The following is an 18,693-nucleotide window of genomic DNA, read 5'->3' on the forward strand; positions in this document are numbered from 1 at the left end:
CAACTGGTAAAGGTGTTGGATGTGAGATTGTTCAATGTTCACTGAAGGCAAAAATGTCAGTTCTTTCAGAGCTTGAAGTCATATTTAAATCCTGGATGACTGTCTTCTACACTTTACCCACATCTTCAGAATCTTTCAACTGATGTTACACTTTATTTCATGTAATGCCTTTAATATGATGCTGCGACTGCATTAGCACATAAACTATGTTGCATTGTCAGTATGACTGTAAAGTGCACATCCCCTGTTGGCATGTGAAAAGTGTGCACTAGCAAAGATTGAAACAATTTCTTTCACTTACCTGAAGTGTACCTACTGCTGTGTAAGTATCAATCTAAGAATTACTTACAGTGTCAAAAATTAGACATGCTGAAGCAATATCTTTGAAAATGGCATTTACATGCAGGAAGAGGACAACATTGTATTTTAAATGCTACAAAACTATCTCTCAGTTAGCAAGTAATAATGTGCAAGGCTGGCTATTACACAATAAAAGTTTGTATCTCCCAAAAATCTTTATAACAATGAAGATGAAACATATCTCAGACAAAACAGTCAACATTACAATAAAAAATTTCACATTTTGTACATTGTATGACACTTTTTTGTAGGAAAGATATATTTGCTACCACTTTGGTTTGTACCATCCTCTGCTAGGTGCTTCTTTTTCTTCTACTTCTTCATCCTTTACTGCTTTCCTGGAACCAGAAACAATGGATAAGCTATGAGTGTTGTGCAACACACACACACACACACACACACACACACACACACACACACAAATAATTAGAGAAATAATTACCGTGAACTCTTTCCCACTTCCATAACTTCATTAATGTCATCTGCGTGTAGAACACTAGTTTCCTCCTCTTCACTGTCGCCACTCAGTTCTAACAAAAAGTGAAAATGGGACTCTTCAGAACTGATTGGTAAACAGGTGTAATAGAGATACAATAAATGTGGAAATGACATACCAATGCTATCAACTATTTTCAGCCTCTCCTCAAAGCTCACTTCCTTGACTACCTCAATGTCTGGTGAATCATCTTTCTCATGTGACTGATCACTGTTAATGCTAACTTCTTCAATACTGCTGCTGCTGGACACCTCCCACTTGCTCGGTCCTCCTGTTCCCACTTCCTCAACCTCTGTCTTTACATTGTTTTGTCTTTTTTCTTCTTTGACTTCCACCAGTTCAGCTGTGCCATTACCCAAGAAAATTACTTTTTCGTCCTTAGTATTTTCCACTTCACCTGCACATAAGGTACAAACATAATTAAGTCTTTGTACATTACAATTTCAAAGAAATTAAAAATTTGCTGTGTGTCCTTTTTAATATGTCATGGCTTATATAGTTTATTATGTCACTTTGCATAATTAGAAAACATCATCAGTCGTACCACATACAATGTTCTTATTCCTCCACAAGTTCTCATCATCTTTGTTTATAATTTTTAGTTTTGAGAAATAGTCTATCACTATTCAGTGACACTCTTCAAAGAGAATGCGCCAAAGGATGTGAAACTGGTAGCTGGATATCTCATAAATGTCTTGCAGAACCGTACCTGAGACACGAGCGTACCTCTAGCACCAACAAATCTAGAGCTTAAGACATATGAAATCTGATAGTTATTAAGTACGGTGGTTTTTGCAACCATACCAACCATCAGCTGCTGAACTGCTAAATAAGGAAGCGAACCAGATATTAAAAGAACACAAAAGTCTGTGCTGCACTGAGGAACTCTCAGCAACTGGATCGTAGCAGTTGGTTTTAGAGCACTCAATCTTGTTGTAAATAGCATTCTTCTAAATTTGATAATCTCTAATTGTTCAGGAGCAGGCAAAGACAGTGAAGTAAAAAAATAAGTTTACATCATTAAGAAATTGAAATGCACTATGGATAGAAATTAATACAACAGATACTGCATAAGTTGTAGCAACCAGTTTAGAAAACTCATATCTCTCTCTTCAGCATTTAGAGATTAGAGCTGGCCTCACAAAATTTTACTGACAGTGTCTAGGGACCGATGACCTCAGCAGTTTGGTCCTATAGGAACTTACCACCAATGACAGTGCCAATGCCTAAATCAAGATGTACTGCTAGCTTTGCCTTGATGCCCACTGCTCAACACACGGACCACACACTGCCAAATCGTGGTGTACTGGTATGCTGGTGTCACAGAAATAATACTATACTGACTCTTCTACATGCAGTAGGAAGTTACCGGTTTATGAACAATGCCTATACAGAGATGAGCTAGAATCCCCTCATTCTGCCCAAGCGACTGGCTGGAGGTACACTATGACTGAGTGGTTGGTTTGGGAATATGGAGTCTATTCTCCACATTTTCAGCCACTCTCTTTCCCACTTCTCAATGACTGACCATTTCACGAACACATTCATGTAAGGGGAAGGCACCTACAGCCACTGTACTTTTCTCCGAAATCTCTTCAGCTACTGCACTTGCCATCCAATTATCATAGATTGCTATACTTCACAGAATAGCTTTCCACTGTGGTTTTGAAGGGAGAAAAGGCTGACGAAGTTTTTCTATTGGGTACATTCACCAGATGTTCAGAAGAGGAACAGAGAATCAGATGAGAAATTTGTCTGCAATCCACACTGATAATAAAACTTTAAAACCATTGTGTCTCTGCTTGAACATGCTAATCTCTGAAAGAACTACACAAAATTCCATGGAGTTTTCACAGGTAACTTGAGTGCAGCCTGGAACATTAGAAAAAGATATCATAACTTAAAAGTCTTATCTATAATCATCTGCTCACCTTGGTGGTTCAGATGTTTAGTTATCATGGCATTGTACATCAAAGAACCAATAGATGGTGCTGTCAGTTCTGAAGTACACCAAAAAAACCAATATATATGGCACTGTTAGTTTCTTTAAACTCAGTGACATGTATTTTTGGAAGTTTGCATCAGTGACAGAATTACATGCAGCAATCATAAAAACAAACTAACAGTGAATTTACTTGTCCAGGACACAGAGATTTAGTGTTGCTTCTTTCGATAGGTTTCATTTATATTCTTTCTAGGAAAAACATATTTCTCAAGTTTGCTTTGTGATTTGGGTGCTTACTCATTACATTTTGATTTTGTTTTGTTTATGATTAAAAATGCCTAGAAATGGTCAAGTCTCTTCAATACACTGGTTAGGTTAGGTTAGGTTAGTGTTGTTTAACGTCCCGTCGACAACGAGGTCATTAGAGACGGAGCGCTAGCTCGGGTTAGGGAAGATGGGGAAGGAAATCGGCCGTGCCCTTTGAAAGGAACCATCCCGGCATTTGCCTGAAACGATTTAGGGAAATCACGGAAAACCTAAATCAGGATGGCTGGAGACGGGATGGAACCGTCGTCCTCCCGAATGTGAGTCCAGTGTGATAACCACTGCGTCAATACACTGGAACAGCTAAAAGACTGAGGACTGTGTGGTCTCAGGAAACCAATGGAAATTCCTTGCAAAACCAAGGCGTGACTTAACTCTGATCCAGAATGTCATGCATTATCTCTCTCCTCAGAACCTTTCACTCACAGAGGTTTAAAGTTACTTCTCTCCAATGTCACATCATACGAGTTGAAATTTTGATAGCAAGTGGGACATGTGAACGAGTTTTTACACCATAAATCCTGATTATTCCTACCAATTTACCATTTCACTTTAAACGTGTACAATTTCCAGTGAGATTATGTTATGTCATAACCATATCCAAAACACAATGCCAGATGCTGTGTTGCAGGCATGGACCTTAGTGTCAGGTGCTTTTTGAATTCCCAGCTCTGTGTGGCTCTCTCGTGTTAGTGAAGCAAACAAGCTCGTAATTCACATCCCCAATCATATTACTTCAAACACTGTATACAAAGAAGCTTTATAAGTAACAAATAAATTCCATGCATACAAAATCTTGTGCACAGTTATAAATAAATATCCAGGATACTCTGGGTTTCTCAGCTAGTGCAACAAACAATTTCTTGAGAGCTGCAATGGCTACATACAACTCAACTAGAAAGACAGTAAAAATTACCTTCATAAATGTACTTTAAGGCAGACTATTAAGACCACTGCTTGGAGCCATCAGCGTAAACCACTGAACAGCCAGTATACATGTTTAAAATAAAATTATATGGGGCATACTGATCAACCATGGTAGTAGCTTGTTCCATTTCTGTGTGAGACCCCCATGTCTATTATGCTGAGACTGAACATATGATGCTTCAAAAATGTTCAAATGTGTGTGAAATCTTATGGGACTTAACTGCTAAGGTCATCAGTCCCTAACCTTACACACTACTTAACCTAAATTATCCTAAAGACAAACACACACACCCATGCCCGAGGGAGGACACGAACCTTCGCCGGGACCAGCCGCACAGTTCATGACTGCAGCGCTAATCCCGTGCGGCTATGATGCTTCCCTTGGATCCCTAACAACAATGTATATTTCCAGATGAACTATGTGGGTTGTAGGTGATTACTTAGTTACGTTATTGGTGGTGAGCAATGGTACTGAATGTAGGAAACTCTGTAGCTGACATGGCCCTAAATGTATGTTTCACTGTACCATGCTGCCACCAGATTGTTAGCTCAAAAGGGTGGAGTTTGTCCTATAAGCCCCATCAAGAAGTCTTTGAATCATGATACACTTCATTTAATATTTTCAAATAAGAAGTTTGTTCCAATCCATAAGTGTTACACTCTTAGTCCACTTGAGAGTGAATGAATGTCCTGTAAAATTGCAGTAAGCTCGATCTGTCAGCATTATAACTTTTCTAATGGAGGCACTCCAGAATATTGATGGCCATCAATGCTCTCACCTATGGTTGTACAAATGTGATACCCAGATGAGATTCCCTTGTATATGAGGTCCAGAACCCTCAGAGTCGCTGAAACTGAGAAGGATGTCCTCAAATCACAAGTGAGATAAATTAAATATCCACCGCAAATGGCAGTAACTGACACAAATGTTATCCAGTGGAAAAAATAAAACTTGTGTTTTGGAGATATAAGGAGAGCGCTACAAGAACAAGTTGAAATTTTGATGAGTTGTCACTGTGACAGTGTAGGAATAACAATATTTCATAATATTGTGGCAAACAGCAAGCTTGTCATAATGCTCTTTATTGTCCTGGTTATGTTATTTAGGGCAAAGGGAAGGGCGCATAACACACTACCTTATGTGACACCATTCTATGGAGTATGTTTATCTGAGATCATGTTTCACACTCAACTTTCAAATAACTATTTTATGAAAAGGGAACTCGATAACAATGATGCACAGCCACAAATTTTCCTTCTTTTAGGTTGGCTCAGGATATTATAGCTTATATAACCTGGCAGAAAATCCAAAGAGATTCTGGTCGTATGCTAGAGGCAAGACCCAATCAATGCTTTCTCTGCACAATAGAATGGAAATACTATCGATGAAAGTGTTGCTAAAGCAGAGATACTAAACACGGCCTACCGAAATTCCTCCATCAAATAAGATGAAGTATATATTCCAACGATTAATGGAAAATCTCATATAAAGATGTGAAACAAATACTAACAAAGAGATAGAGGGGCTGGCCAGTACTTAGCTCAGTACAGCCGATAGATACACAAAAAACAGAACCGAAAATTTACATTCCTAGCTTTCAGAACAAATGTTCCTTCATCAGGGAGGAGAGAGGGGAAAGAAAGGGAAGAAGGGAAAGTGGGTTCAGTTATTCACAACCCAGGTTATGAAGCAACAGGGAAAGGAAAACAAGGAGGGTAGCAAGGATGGTGGCATGGTTGTCAGAGGGAAGCCAAAGATATTCTACTGTAAGTACTGTACCAGCTTCAAACCAAAGAGGATGCATACAGAAGTAAAGAGGTATATAGCATAAAGATAAACACAACTATGTAGGATGAAAAAATGCATGAATGGCTAAAGAGGAAAGAGAAAGAGGAGAAGACTGAGGAGTAAATGGGAGTGAGGTTGTTTAACGTAGGTTCAGTCCAGGGGGATGGCGGGATGAAAGGATGTGTTGGAGTGCAAGTTCCCATCTCCGCAGTTCAGAGGGACTGGTGTTGGGTGGGAGAAGCCAAACGGCACATACGGTGTAGCAGGTTCCTAGGTCCCTAGAGTTATGCTGGAGGGCATGCTCCGCTACTGGGTATTGGACATCTCCTAGGCGGACAGTTCGTCTGTGTCCGTTCACGCGCTCAGCCAGTTTAGTTGTTGTCATACCAATGTAAAAGGATGTGCAGTGCAGGCATGTCAGCTGATAAATGACATGTGTAGTTTCACACGTGGCCCTGCCTTGAATTGTGTATGTTTTACCAGTAGCAGGGCTGGAGTAGGTGGTCGTGGGGGGATGCATGGGGCAGGTTTTGCAGCGGGGTCGGTTACAGTGGTAGGAACCGCTGGGTAGAGAAGGTAGTCTGGGAATATTGTAGGGTTTAACAAGGATGTTAAGGAGGTTAGGGGGGCGACGAAAGGCAACTCTGGGTGGTGTGGGGAGAACTTTGTCAAGGGATGATCTCATTTCAGGGGTTGACTTGAGAAAGTCATATCCCTGGCGGAGTAATTTGTTTATGTATTCGAGGCCAGGATAATATTGGGTGACAAGAGGGATGCTTCTGTGTGGTCTGGGGGTAGGAACATTGTTGTTGGACGGGGAGGAATGTATTGCTCGGGAGATCTGTTTGTGGACAAGATCTGCAGGATAGTTGCGGGAGAGGAAAGCACTGGTCAGGTTATTGGTGCAATTGTTGAGGGATTCGTCACTGGAGCAGATACGTTTGCCACGAATACCTAGGCTGTAGGGAAGGGAGCGTTTGATGTGGAATGGATGGCAGCTATCAAAGTGAAGGTACTGTTGTTTGTTTGTGGGTTTGATATGGACAGAGGTGTTGATGTGAGCTTCAACAAGATGAAGGTCAACATCCAGGAAGGTGGCTTGGGTTTTGGAGAAGGACCAGGTGAAATTCAGATTCGAAAAGGAGTTGAGGTTATGGAGGAAATTAAGGAGTGTTTCTTCACCATGAGTCCAGACCACAAAGATGTCATCTATAAACCTATACCAGGCCAGGGGAAGCAGCTGTTGGGTCTTCAGTAAAGCCTCCTCCATGCGGCCCATGAAGAGTATGGCATAGGACAGAGCCATCCTAGTTCCCATAGCCGTTCCCCTGATTTGTTTGTAGGTCTGGCCTTCAAAAGTGAAGTAATTATGGGTGAGGATGAAGTTGGTAAGTGTGATAAGGAACGAGGTTTTTGGAAGATCTTCAGGTGGGCGTTGGGAGAGATAGTGCTCAAGGGCAGAGAGACCATGGGTATGTGGGATGTATCTATTGGCTGTACTTAGCTGAGGTAAGTACTGGCCAGCCCCTCTATCTCTTTGTTAGTATTTGTTTCACATCTTTATATGAGATTTTCCGTTAATCATTTAGATCACCTATATGGTCCACATCCTTCATTGTTTTGTCCCTTTTGTTAGCTATCACTTACATCTGTCATCTAAACACTTTCTCTTCTTCAGTGTTTTATATATACATAAATAAATATTTTCGTCACCAACTGTGCTAGTTTCATTTTCCTCCTATTATCTTGTTCCGTTTATAGTCCACTTCTCTTTTTTTATTTATTGATTTATTTATTTAACATTTCGTAGTTTTAACGTTCGTTATTCGCTGTTTTCCAGCCAACAAGCACTGCCAACAATCTCTTCCACACCTACCAGTATCATCCATTTCCGTCGATTTCGTGTTGCTGGTGATAATTTTGTGCCATTGGCTATCTTTCTCTGCCACAGGAAAATTTTTTTGGGACATTTCTGCACTACCCGCGATCTTTTTTGCGGCACGCGCGATCTCCTTTTTTTCGCCACTCGCTATCTCTGTTTTTGAGCAACGTGTGTCTTTTCCCCTGATCTGGACATACTTGCTTGGTCTGGTCAACTTTTTCCATATTTTTCTTATTTAGTGGTCTTCCTTTGGTATTGAACATTACCAACACAATTTCTTTCTTTCTCGTCCTTCCCTCCGTGTTTTATTCCTTCTTATGATTACTATTTTAACTTAAGTTATTTAATTTCCCTACCCACCAGTTACCCACTATGTACCCTAATCCTATACCACATTATTTACATTCATTCCGGAAACATGCATTCACCGTAGCCAAACTGCAATCCCACATACTTTTCCTCCGGTCCTGCTTAACCTTTGGAATTACCCCTAAAGGACTTACCTTAAAAGTTCCCATCTCTGGGTGCAACTCCTCCTTCCACCAGTCTCTCCTGGACTTCCAGAACCTTCAATCCTTAGCCCTTACCCAACTTGTCCTGAATCTCTACACTACTTCATGTAACCACCACTCCCAACAGCTCCTATCTCTCTTCAAAGTCCTCCACCCCTCAAACCCTTGCTTGGAGAACACACTCAGGAACATCATCCTAGAAGACAGCTGCAAACTTGAGTTCCATGCCACACACCACCTGAAAAAACTATCCACCGTGCTAGTGCAACACATAAGAAGTGGGGTCCCTCTCCCTATCCCTCACAAACACCAACCACAACAGAACCTTCAACAAACCCCTCTCATAGCCAACAAACCTAGCCTAGCCACCCTACTCAGTCTCCCCATCCCAGCACATACCCCACACAGACCAAATCTCAACTATAACCACAGTCAAATGCCACATATCACCAGTCCCAATTCAGTTCTAAACCTCTCATTCAGATCCCTCTCTCCTCCAGAGACATCTGTTCTATCAAAAGGCTTAACCTTTAGCCCCACGCCTAGATTCAACCACACTGCACTGGTTAAAGATCTCCTCTCATTCACCCGGAACCTCAACTGGAAATATCACTTCACTACCCAAACACAGCCCCCAAATACTAGACCCAGTGTTGAACCCTGTCTAGAACAGTTCCGACTGCCTTCTCAAAGGGACCCTCCTCCCCTCCCCCAAAACCATCCCTCGCAGACATTTCAGGAATTCCTCACATCCAGTGTTGCCTCCCAGTCCTTCTTGAAGAACATCCCGACAACCCCCATCATCACCCCAGCTGAATCCCGAGCCATTAAGGAGCTGAAAACAGACCGCTCTATTGTCATCCTCTCGGCGGATAAAGGCTCCACAACTGTGGTACTTGACCGTGTGGAGTATGAGGCAGAAGGACTGCGTCAACTCTCCGACACCTCAACCTACAAAACTGTTACCCAGGATCCCATTCCCTCCATCCAGACTGAGCTGTAGAAAATCCTAAAAATCCAAGGTCCCTCACAAGGCCTCACAACAGCTTCCATAGACTTACTAACTCCACCTGAGCCACGTACCCCTACCTTCTACCTATTACCCAAAATCCACAAAGAGAACCATCCTGGCCGTCCCATTGTAGCAGGCTTCAAAGCCCCAACAGAACGTATCTCAGCTCTGGTAGACCAACACCTCCAACTTATCACCCGCAGACTCCATCCTACATCAAAGACACAAACCACTTCCTAGAACGCCTCAAATCCATTCCCACTCCTCTCCCACCTGAAACCTTTCTTGTCACCATAGATGCTACATCCCTTTACACAAACATCCCACATACCCATGGTCTCTCTGCCCTTGAGCACTACCTCTCCCAACGCCCGCCCGAAGATCTTCCAAAAACCTCGTTCCTTATCACACTTACCAACTTCATCCTCACCCATAATTACTTCACTTTTGAAGGCCAGACCTACAAACAAATCAGGGGAATGGCTATGGGAACTAGGATAGCTCCGTCCTATGTCATACTCTTCATGGGCCGCATGGAGGATGCTTTACTGAAGACCCAACAGCTGCTTCCCCTGGCCTGGTATAGGTTTATAGATGACATCTTTGTGGTCTGGACTCATGGTGAAGAAACACTCCTTAATTTCCTCCATAACCTCAACTCCTTTTCGAATCTGAATTTCACCTGGTCCTTCTCCAAAACCCAAGCCACCTTCCTGGATGTTGACCTTCATCTTGTTGAAGCTCACATCCACACCTCTGTCCATATCAAACCCACAAACAAACAACAGTACCTTCACTTTGATAGCTGCCATCCATTCCACATCAAACGCTCCCTTCCCTACAGCCTAGGTATTCGTGGCAAACGTATCTGCTCCAGTGACGAATCCCTCAACAATTGCACCAATAACCTGACCAGTGCTTTCCTCTCCCGCAACTATCCTGCAGACCTTGTCCACAAACAGATCTCCCGAGCAATACATTCCTCCCCATCCAACAATAATGTTCCTACCCCCCGACCACACAGAAGCATCCCTCTTGTCACCCAATATTATCCTGGCCTCGAATACATAAACAAATTACTCCGCCAGGGATATGACTTTCTCAAGTCAACCCCTGAAATGAGATCATCCCTTGACAAAGTTCTCCCCACACCACCCAGAGCTGCCTTTCGTCGCCCCCCTAACCTCCTTAACATCCTTGTTAAACCCTACAATATTCCCAGACTACCTTCTCTACCCAGCGGTTCCTACCACTGTAACCGACCCCGCTGCAAAACCTGCCCCATGCATCCCCCCCACAACCACCTACCTACTCCAGCCCTGCTACTGGTAAAACATACACAATTCAAGGCAGGGCCACGTGTGAAACTACACGTCAATTATCAGCTGACATGCATGCACTGCACAGCCTTTTACATTGGTATGATAACAACTAAACTGGCTGAGCGCATGAACGGACACAGACGAACTGTCCGTCTAGTAGATGTCCAATACCCAGTAGCGGAGCATGCCCTCCAGCATAATTCTAGGGACCTAGGAACCTGCTACACCGTATGTGCCGTTTGGCTTCTCCCACCCAACACCAGTCCCTCTGAACTGCGGAGATGGGAACTTGCACTCCAACACATCCTTTCATCCCGCCATCCCCCTGGACTGAACCTACGTTAAACAACCTCACTCCCATTTACTCCTCAGTCTTCTCCTCTTTCCCTTTCCTCTTTAGCCATTCACGCATCCTTTCATCCTATATAGTTGTGTTTATCTTTATACTATATACCTCTTTACTTCTGTATGCATCCTCTTTGGTCTGAAGCTGGCACAGTACTTACAGCAGAATATCTTTGGCTTCCCTCTGACAACCATGCCACCATCCTTGCTACGCTCCCTGTTTTCCTTTCCCTGTTGCTTCATAACCTGGGTTGTGAGTAACTGAACCCACTTTCCCTTCTTCCCTTTCTTTCCCCTCTCTCCTCCCTGATGAAGAAACATTTGTTCTGAAAGCTAGGAATGTAAATTTTCAGTTCTGTTTTTTGTGTATCTATCGGCTGTACTGAGCTGAGGTAAGTACTGGCCAGCCCCTCTATCTCTTTGTTAGTAGAAGTATATATTCCACAATTCAAATCAAGAAGAGCTGCCAACATGAGTAACTTAGAAGTAGATATCCTCAGAATAGTGAATCAATTGACATCACTTAATCAAAGCAAATCTTCCTGTCTAGACTGTATACCAATTAGGTTCCTCTCGGAGTATGCTGATGCAATAGCCCCATACTTAACAATCATACACAACTGCTCGTTCGACAAAAGATCCGTACCCAAAGACTAAGTTACACTGGTCACAGCAATAAACAAGACAAGCAATAGACGTAATCCACTAAATTACAGGCTCATATCATTAATGCCAACCTCGGGGAAGATCAGTTTGGATTCCGTAGAAACACTGGAACACGTGAGGCAATACTGACCTTACGACTTATCTTAGAAGAAAGATTAAGGAAAGGCAAACCTACGTTTCTAGCATTTGTAGACTTAGAGAAAGCTTTTGACAATGTTGACTGGAATACTCTCTTTCAAATTCTAAAGGTGGCAGGGGTAAAATACAGGGAGCGAAAGGCTATTTACAATTTGTACAGAAACCAGATGGCAGTTATAAGAGTCGAGGGACATGAAAGGGAAGCAGTGGTTGGGAAGGGAGTAAGACAGGGTTGTAGCCTCTCCCCGATGTTGTTCAATCTGTATATTGAGCAAGCAGTAAAGGAAACAAAAGAAAAATTAGGAGTAGGTATTAAAATTCATGGAGAAGAAATAAAAACTTTGAGGTTCGCCGATGACATTGTAATTCTGTCAGAGACAGCAAAGGACTTGGAAGAGCAGTTGAATGGAATGGACAGTGTCTTGAAAGGAGGATATAAGATGAACATCAACAAAAGCAAAACAAGGATAATGGAATGTAGTCTAATTAAGTCGGGTGATGCTGAGGGAATTAGATTAGGAAATGAGACACTTAAAGTAGTAAAGGAGTTTTGCTTTTTGGGGAGCAAAATAACTGATGATGGTCGAAGTAGAGAGGATATAAAATGTAGGCTGGCTATGGCAAGGAAAGCGTTTCTGAAGAAGAGAAATTTGTTAACATCCAGTATTGATTTAAGTGTCAGGAAGTCATTTCTGAAAGTATTCGTATGGAGTGTAGCCATGTATGGAAGTGAAACATGGACGATAAATAGTTTGGACAAGAAGAGATTAGAAGCTTTCGAAATGTGGTGCTACAGAAGAATGCTGAAGATTAGATGGGTAGATCACATAACTAATGAGGAAGTATTGAATAGGATTGGGGAGAAGAGAAGTTTGTGGCACAACTTGACCAGAAGAAGGGATCGGTTGGTAGGACATGTTCTGAGGCATCAAGGGATCACCAATTTAGTATTGGAGGGCAGCGTGGAGGGTAAAAATCGTAGAGGGAGACCAAGAGATGAATACACTAAGCAGATTCAGAAGGATGTAGGTTGCAGTAGGTACTGGGAGATGAAAAAGCTTGCACAGGATAGAGTAGCATGGAGAGCTACATCAAACCAGTCTCAGGACTGAAGACCACAACAACAACAACATCATTAACGCCAATATGCAGCAGGGTTCTGGAACATATATTGTGTTCAAACATTATGATTACCTTGAAGAGAAAGATCTGCTGACACACAGACAACATGGATTTAAAAAACATTGTTCTTGTGAAAGACAACTAGCTCTTTACTGACACTAAGTGTTGGTGCTAGTGACAAAGGATTTCAAATTGATTCCATATTCCTAGATTTGCAGAAGCCTTTTGACAACGTACCTCACAAGCAGCTTGTAATCAAATTACGTGCTTATGGAATATCATCTCAGTTATGCGTCTGTATTCGTAATTTCCTGTCAGAGAGATTACACAGTTCATAGTAACTGGTGGAAAGTCACCAAGTAAAACAGAAGTGATTTCTGGCATTCCCCTAGGTAGTGTCATAGCTCCTCTGTTTCTCCTATTTATATAAACAATTCAGGAGGCAATCAGAGCAGCCACCTTAGGTTTTTTCCAGATGGTGCTGTCATTTATCTTCTAGTATAGTGATCAGAAGATCGAAACCAACTGCAAAACTATTTAAATAAGATATCTGAATGGTGTGAAAATTGTCAACCAACTCTAAATAACAAAAAGTATGAGTGCTAAAACGAATCCATTAAACTTCAATTACACAATAAATCCATCAAACCTGAAGGCTGTACATTCAACTAAATACCTAAGAATTACTAATCTGAACAACTTGAGTTGGAAAGAACACAAGGAAAACATTGTGGGCAAGGTGAACCAAAGACTGCATCTTACTGGCAGAACACTTAGAAGATGCAACAGATCTACTACAGAGACTGCCTACACTACGCCTGTCCGCCCTCTTTTGGAGTGCTGTTGCACGGTATCGGATCCTTACTAGATACGGTTAACGGAGTACCACGAGAAAGTTCAAAGAAGACCAGCACATTTTGTATTATCGAGAAATAGGGAAGAGAGTATCATGGACATGATACAGGATTTGGGGTGGATATCATTAAAACAAAGGTATCTCTCATTGCATCGGGATCTTCTCTCACTAAATTTCAATCACTATCTTTCTTCCCCGAATGCAAAAATATTTTGTTGACACTCACCTACATAGGTAGAAACAATCATCACAATAAAATAAGGGAAATCAGAGCTCGTACAGAAAGATACAGGCATTAGTTGTATCAGAGCACTGTTCAAGAGTGGAATAACAGAGTATTATGAAGACGGATTGATGAACCCTCTGCCAGGCACTTAAGTGTGATTTGCAGAGTAGCCAAGTAAATGTAGATGTGGGTGAAGCACATTGTGTCACATGCTTATCCAATATCCCTCTGAGATGTCACTTGTGTCTCTATATAAGCTGCTTCTAGTAGAGTCAGGCTATCAGGGAGTGAGTCCTAAACTCATTGCAAACAACTGATAAGATTTCATCATTTGAGAATCCAAGTGCAGTACCATTTGATTAATCATTCAACACTCTCTCCTAAGCAGCTGTTGAGGGCAACAATGAAATATCCGCTTGTGGGTGCCTAGCTTTGGGCAGGCAGAGAAGATAACATCCCCCGACAAGTTGGGATATACACTGAAGAGCCAAAGAAACTGCAACATCTGCCTAATATCGTGTAAGGCCCCTGTGAGCACAAAGAAGTGCGTCAACATTATGTGGCATGGACCCAACAAATGTCTGAAGTAGTGCTGGAGGGAACTGACACCATGAATTCTGCAGGGCTCTTCATAAATCTGTAAGAGTACGAGGGGGTGGGGACCTCTTTTGAACAGCACATTGCAATTCCAGATATGCTCAATAATGTTCATGTTGGGGGAGTTTGGTGACCAGTGGAAGTGTTTGAACTCAGAAGAGTGTTCCTGGAGCCACTCTGAAGCAGTTCTGGATGTGTGGGGTGTTTCATTTTCCTGCTGGAATTGCCAAAGTCCGTCGCAATGCGCAATGGACCTGAATGGATGCATGTGATTAGACTGGATGCTTACATATGTATCACCTGTTGTAGTCATAACTAGACATATCAGGGGTCCCATATCACTCCAACTGCACACGCCCCACACCATTACAGAGCCTCCACCGGCTTGAACAATCTCCTGCTGACATGCAGGGTCCACGGATTCATGAGGTTGTCTCCATACCTGTATATGTCCAGCTGCTCAATATAATTTAAAAAGAGACTCGTCCGACCATTCAACATGTTTCCAGTCACCAACAGTCCAATGTCGGTGTTGACGGGCCCAGGTGAAGCGTAATGCTTTGTGTCGTGCAATCATCAAGGGCACACAAGTGGGCCTTTGGCTCCAAAAGACCATATCTATGATGTTTTGTTGAATGGTTCACACACTGACACTTGTTGATGACCCAGTACTGAAATCTGCAGCAATTTCTGGAAGGGTTGCACTTCTGTCACATTGAACGATTCTCTTCAGTTGTCGTTGATCCCGTTCTTGCTGGATCTTTTTCTGGTCGCAGCAATTTTGGAGATTAGATGTTTTACTGGATCCCTGAAACACTACACTCGTGAAATGGTCATACAGGAAAATCCCCACTTCATCGCTATCTCAGAGATGCTGTGTCTCATTGTTCATGTGCCACCTATAAAACCATGTTCAAATTCACTTAGATTTTGACAACCTGCCATTGTAGCAGCAGTAATTTATCTAACTACTGCGCCCGACACTTGTTGTCTTATATAGGCGGTGCTGCTTGCAGCGCCGTATTCTGCCTGTTTACATATCTCTGTATTTGAATACGCATGCTTATACCAGTTTGTTTGGTGCTTCAGTGTAATAACTGTCCCAAAACTGGTTCCAAAGGCTGATGATACCTTATAAAATACTGAGTACCATTAGGTCCTACAGCTGTAACTTTATCACAGATATGATGGATTCAAGTTCTCAAATAAAGAAGAACCTTCCATTCTTATTCATTATTGAAGCTGAGCAGAAGTCCAGATGTCCTCTCTTTACAGCCTCCTTCTAACACAGAAATACAGGCTATTTGCTTATTTCCTGATGTCATATAAAAAACTCCGGCAAGTGCGATAACACTCATGGTCTGAGGCTACCGTACAAACTTAATTATGTATATAGATAACGATCCCCCCCATGAACCATGGACCTTGCCGTTGGTGGGGAGGCTTGCGTGCCTCAGCGATACAGATAGCCGTACCGTAGGTGCAACCACAACGGAGGGGTATCTGTTGAGAGGCCAGACAAACGTGTGGTTCCTGAAGAGGGGCAGCAGCCTTTTCAGTAGTTGCAAGGGCAACAGTCTGGATGATTGACTGATCTGGCCTTGTAACAATAACCAAAACGGCCTTGCTGTGCTGGTACTGCGAACGGCTGAAAGCAAGGGGAAACTACAGCCGTAATTTTTCCCGAGGGCATGCAGCTTTACTGTATGATTACATGATGATGGCGTCCTCTTGGGTAAAATATTCCGGAGGTAAAATAGTCCCCCATTCGGATCTCCGGGCGGGGACTACTCAAGAGGATGTCGTTATCAGGAGAAAGAAAACTGGCTTTCTACGGATCGGAGCGTGGAATGTCAGATCCCTTAATCGGGCAGGTAGGTTAGAAAATTTAAAAAGGGAAATGGATAGGTTGAAGTTAGATATAGTGGGAATTAGTGAAGTTCGGTGGCAGGAGGAACAAGACTTCTGGTCAGGTGACTACAGGGTTATAAACACAAAATCAAATAGGGGTAATGCAGGAGTAGGTTTAATAATGAATAGGAAAATAGGAATGCGGGTAAGCTACTACAAACAGCATAGTGAACGCATTATTGTGGCCAAGATAGATACGAAGCCCACACCTACTACAGTAGTACAAGTTTATATGCCAACTAGCTCTGCAGATGACGAAGAAATTGAAGAAATGTATGATGAAATAAAAGAAATTATTCAGATTGTGAAGGGAGACGAAAATTTAATAGTCATGGGTGACTGGAATTCGAGTGTAGGAAAAGGGAGAGAAGGAAACATAGTAGGTGAATATGGATTGGGGGACAGAAATGAAAGAGGAAGCCGCCTGGTAGAATTTTGCACAGAGCACAACATAATCATAACTAACACTTGGTTTAAGAATCATGAAAGAAGGTTGTATACATGGGAGAACCCTGGAGATACTAAAAGGTATCAGATAGATTATATAATGGTAAGACTGAGATTTAGGAACCAGGTTTTAAATTGTAAGACATTTCCAGGGGCAGATGTGGACTCTGACCACAATCTATTGGTTATGACCTGTAGATTAAAACTGAAGAAACTGCAAAAAGGTGGGAATTTAAGGAGATGGGACCTGGATAAACTAAAAGAACCAGAGGTTGTACAGAGATTCAGGGAGAGCATAAGGGAGCAATTGACAGGAATGGGGGAAATAAATAAAGTAGAAGAAGAATGGGTAGCTTTGAGGGATGAAGTAGTGAAGGCAGCAGAGGATCAAGTAGGTAAAAAGACGAGGGCTAGTAGAAATCCTTGGGTAACAGAAGAAATATTGAATTTAATTGATGAAAGGAGAAAATATAAAAATGCAGTAAGTGAAACAGGCAAAAAGGAATACAAACGTCTCAAAAATGATATCGACAGGAAGTGCAAAATGGCTAAGCAGGGATGGCTAGAGGACAAATGTAAGGATGTAGAGGCCTATCTCACTAGGGGTAAGATAGATACCGCCTACAGGAAAATTAAAGAGACCTTTGGAGATAAGAGAACGACTTGTATGAATATCAAGAGCTCAGATGGAAACCCAGTTCTAAGCAAAGAAGGGAAAGTAGAAAGGTGGAAGGAGTATATAGAGGGTCTATACAAGGGCGATGTACTTCAGGACAATATTATGGAAATGGAAGAGGATGTAGATGAAGATGAAATGGGAGATACGATACTGCGTGAAGAGTTTGACAGAGCACTGAAAGACCTGAGTCGAAACAAGGCCCCCGGAGTAGACAATATTCCATTGGAACTACTGACGGCCGTGGGAGAGCCAGTCCTGACAAAACTCTACCATCTGGCGAGCAAGATGTATGAAACAGGCGAAATACCCTCAGACTTCAAGAAGAATATAATAATTCCAATCCCAAAGAAAGCAGGTGTTGACAGATGTGAAAATTACCGAACTATCAGCTTAATAAGTCACAGCTGCAAAATACTAACACGAATTCTTTACAGACGAATGGAAAAACTAGTAGAAGCCAACCTCGGGGAAGATCAGTTTGGATTCCGTAGAAACACTGGAACACGTGAAGCAATACTGACCTTACGACTTATCTTAGAAGAAAGATTAAGGAAAGGCAAACCTACGTTTCTAGCATTTGTAGACTTAGAGAAAGCTTTTGACAATGTTGACTGGAATACTCTCTTTCAAATTCTAAAGGTGGCAGGGGTAAAATACAGGGAGCGAAAGGCTATTTACAATTTGTACAGAAACCAGATGGCAGTTATAAGAGTCGAGGGACATGAAAGGGAAGCAGTGGTTGGGAAGGGAGTAAGACAGGGTTGTAGCCTCTCCCCGATGTTGTTCAATCTGTATATTGAGCAAGCAGTAAAGGAAACAAAAGAAAAATTCGGAGTGGGTATTAAAATTCATGGAGAAGAAATAAAAACTTTGAGGTTCGCCGATGACATTGTAATTCTGTCAGAGACAGCAAAGGACTTGGAAGAGCAGTTGAATGGAATGAACAGTGTCTTGAAAGGAGGATATAAGATGAACATCAACAAAAGCAAAACAAGGATAATGGAATGTAGTCTAATTAAGTCAGGTGATGCTGAGGGAATTAGATTAGGAAATGAGGCAGTTAAAGTAGTAAAGGAGTTTTGCTATTTGGGGAGCAAAATAACTGATGATGGTCGAAGTAGAGAGGATATAAAATGT

The 18,693-nt window shown here is 42.1% G+C and overlaps 1 protein-coding gene across 1 annotated transcript in view; it reads right to left on the reverse strand.

The window, feature by feature from the left end:
- Positions 1-476: 476 nt before the first annotated feature.
- LOC126412709 (exosome complex component RRP45-like) overlaps positions 477-18,693 on the reverse strand; it is a 72,063-nt gene continuing 53,846 nt past the window's right edge. The window contains exons 7-9 of the mRNA XM_050082426.1: positions 975-1,253; positions 803-890; positions 477-698 (exon numbers count right to left, since the gene is read on the reverse strand). Of these exons, the coding sequence (XP_049938383.1) occupies positions 626-698; positions 803-890; positions 975-1,253 (440 nt within the window). The 3' untranslated portion in view covers positions 477-625. The remainder of the gene's footprint in view (positions 699-802; positions 891-974; positions 1,254-18,693) is intronic.

Source organism: Schistocerca serialis, chromosome 7 (assembly GCF_023864345.2).
Source record: "Schistocerca serialis cubense isolate TAMUIC-IGC-003099 chromosome 7, iqSchSeri2.2, whole genome shotgun sequence".
Lineage (NCBI taxonomy): Eukaryota > Metazoa > Arthropoda > Insecta > Orthoptera > Acrididae > Schistocerca > Schistocerca serialis.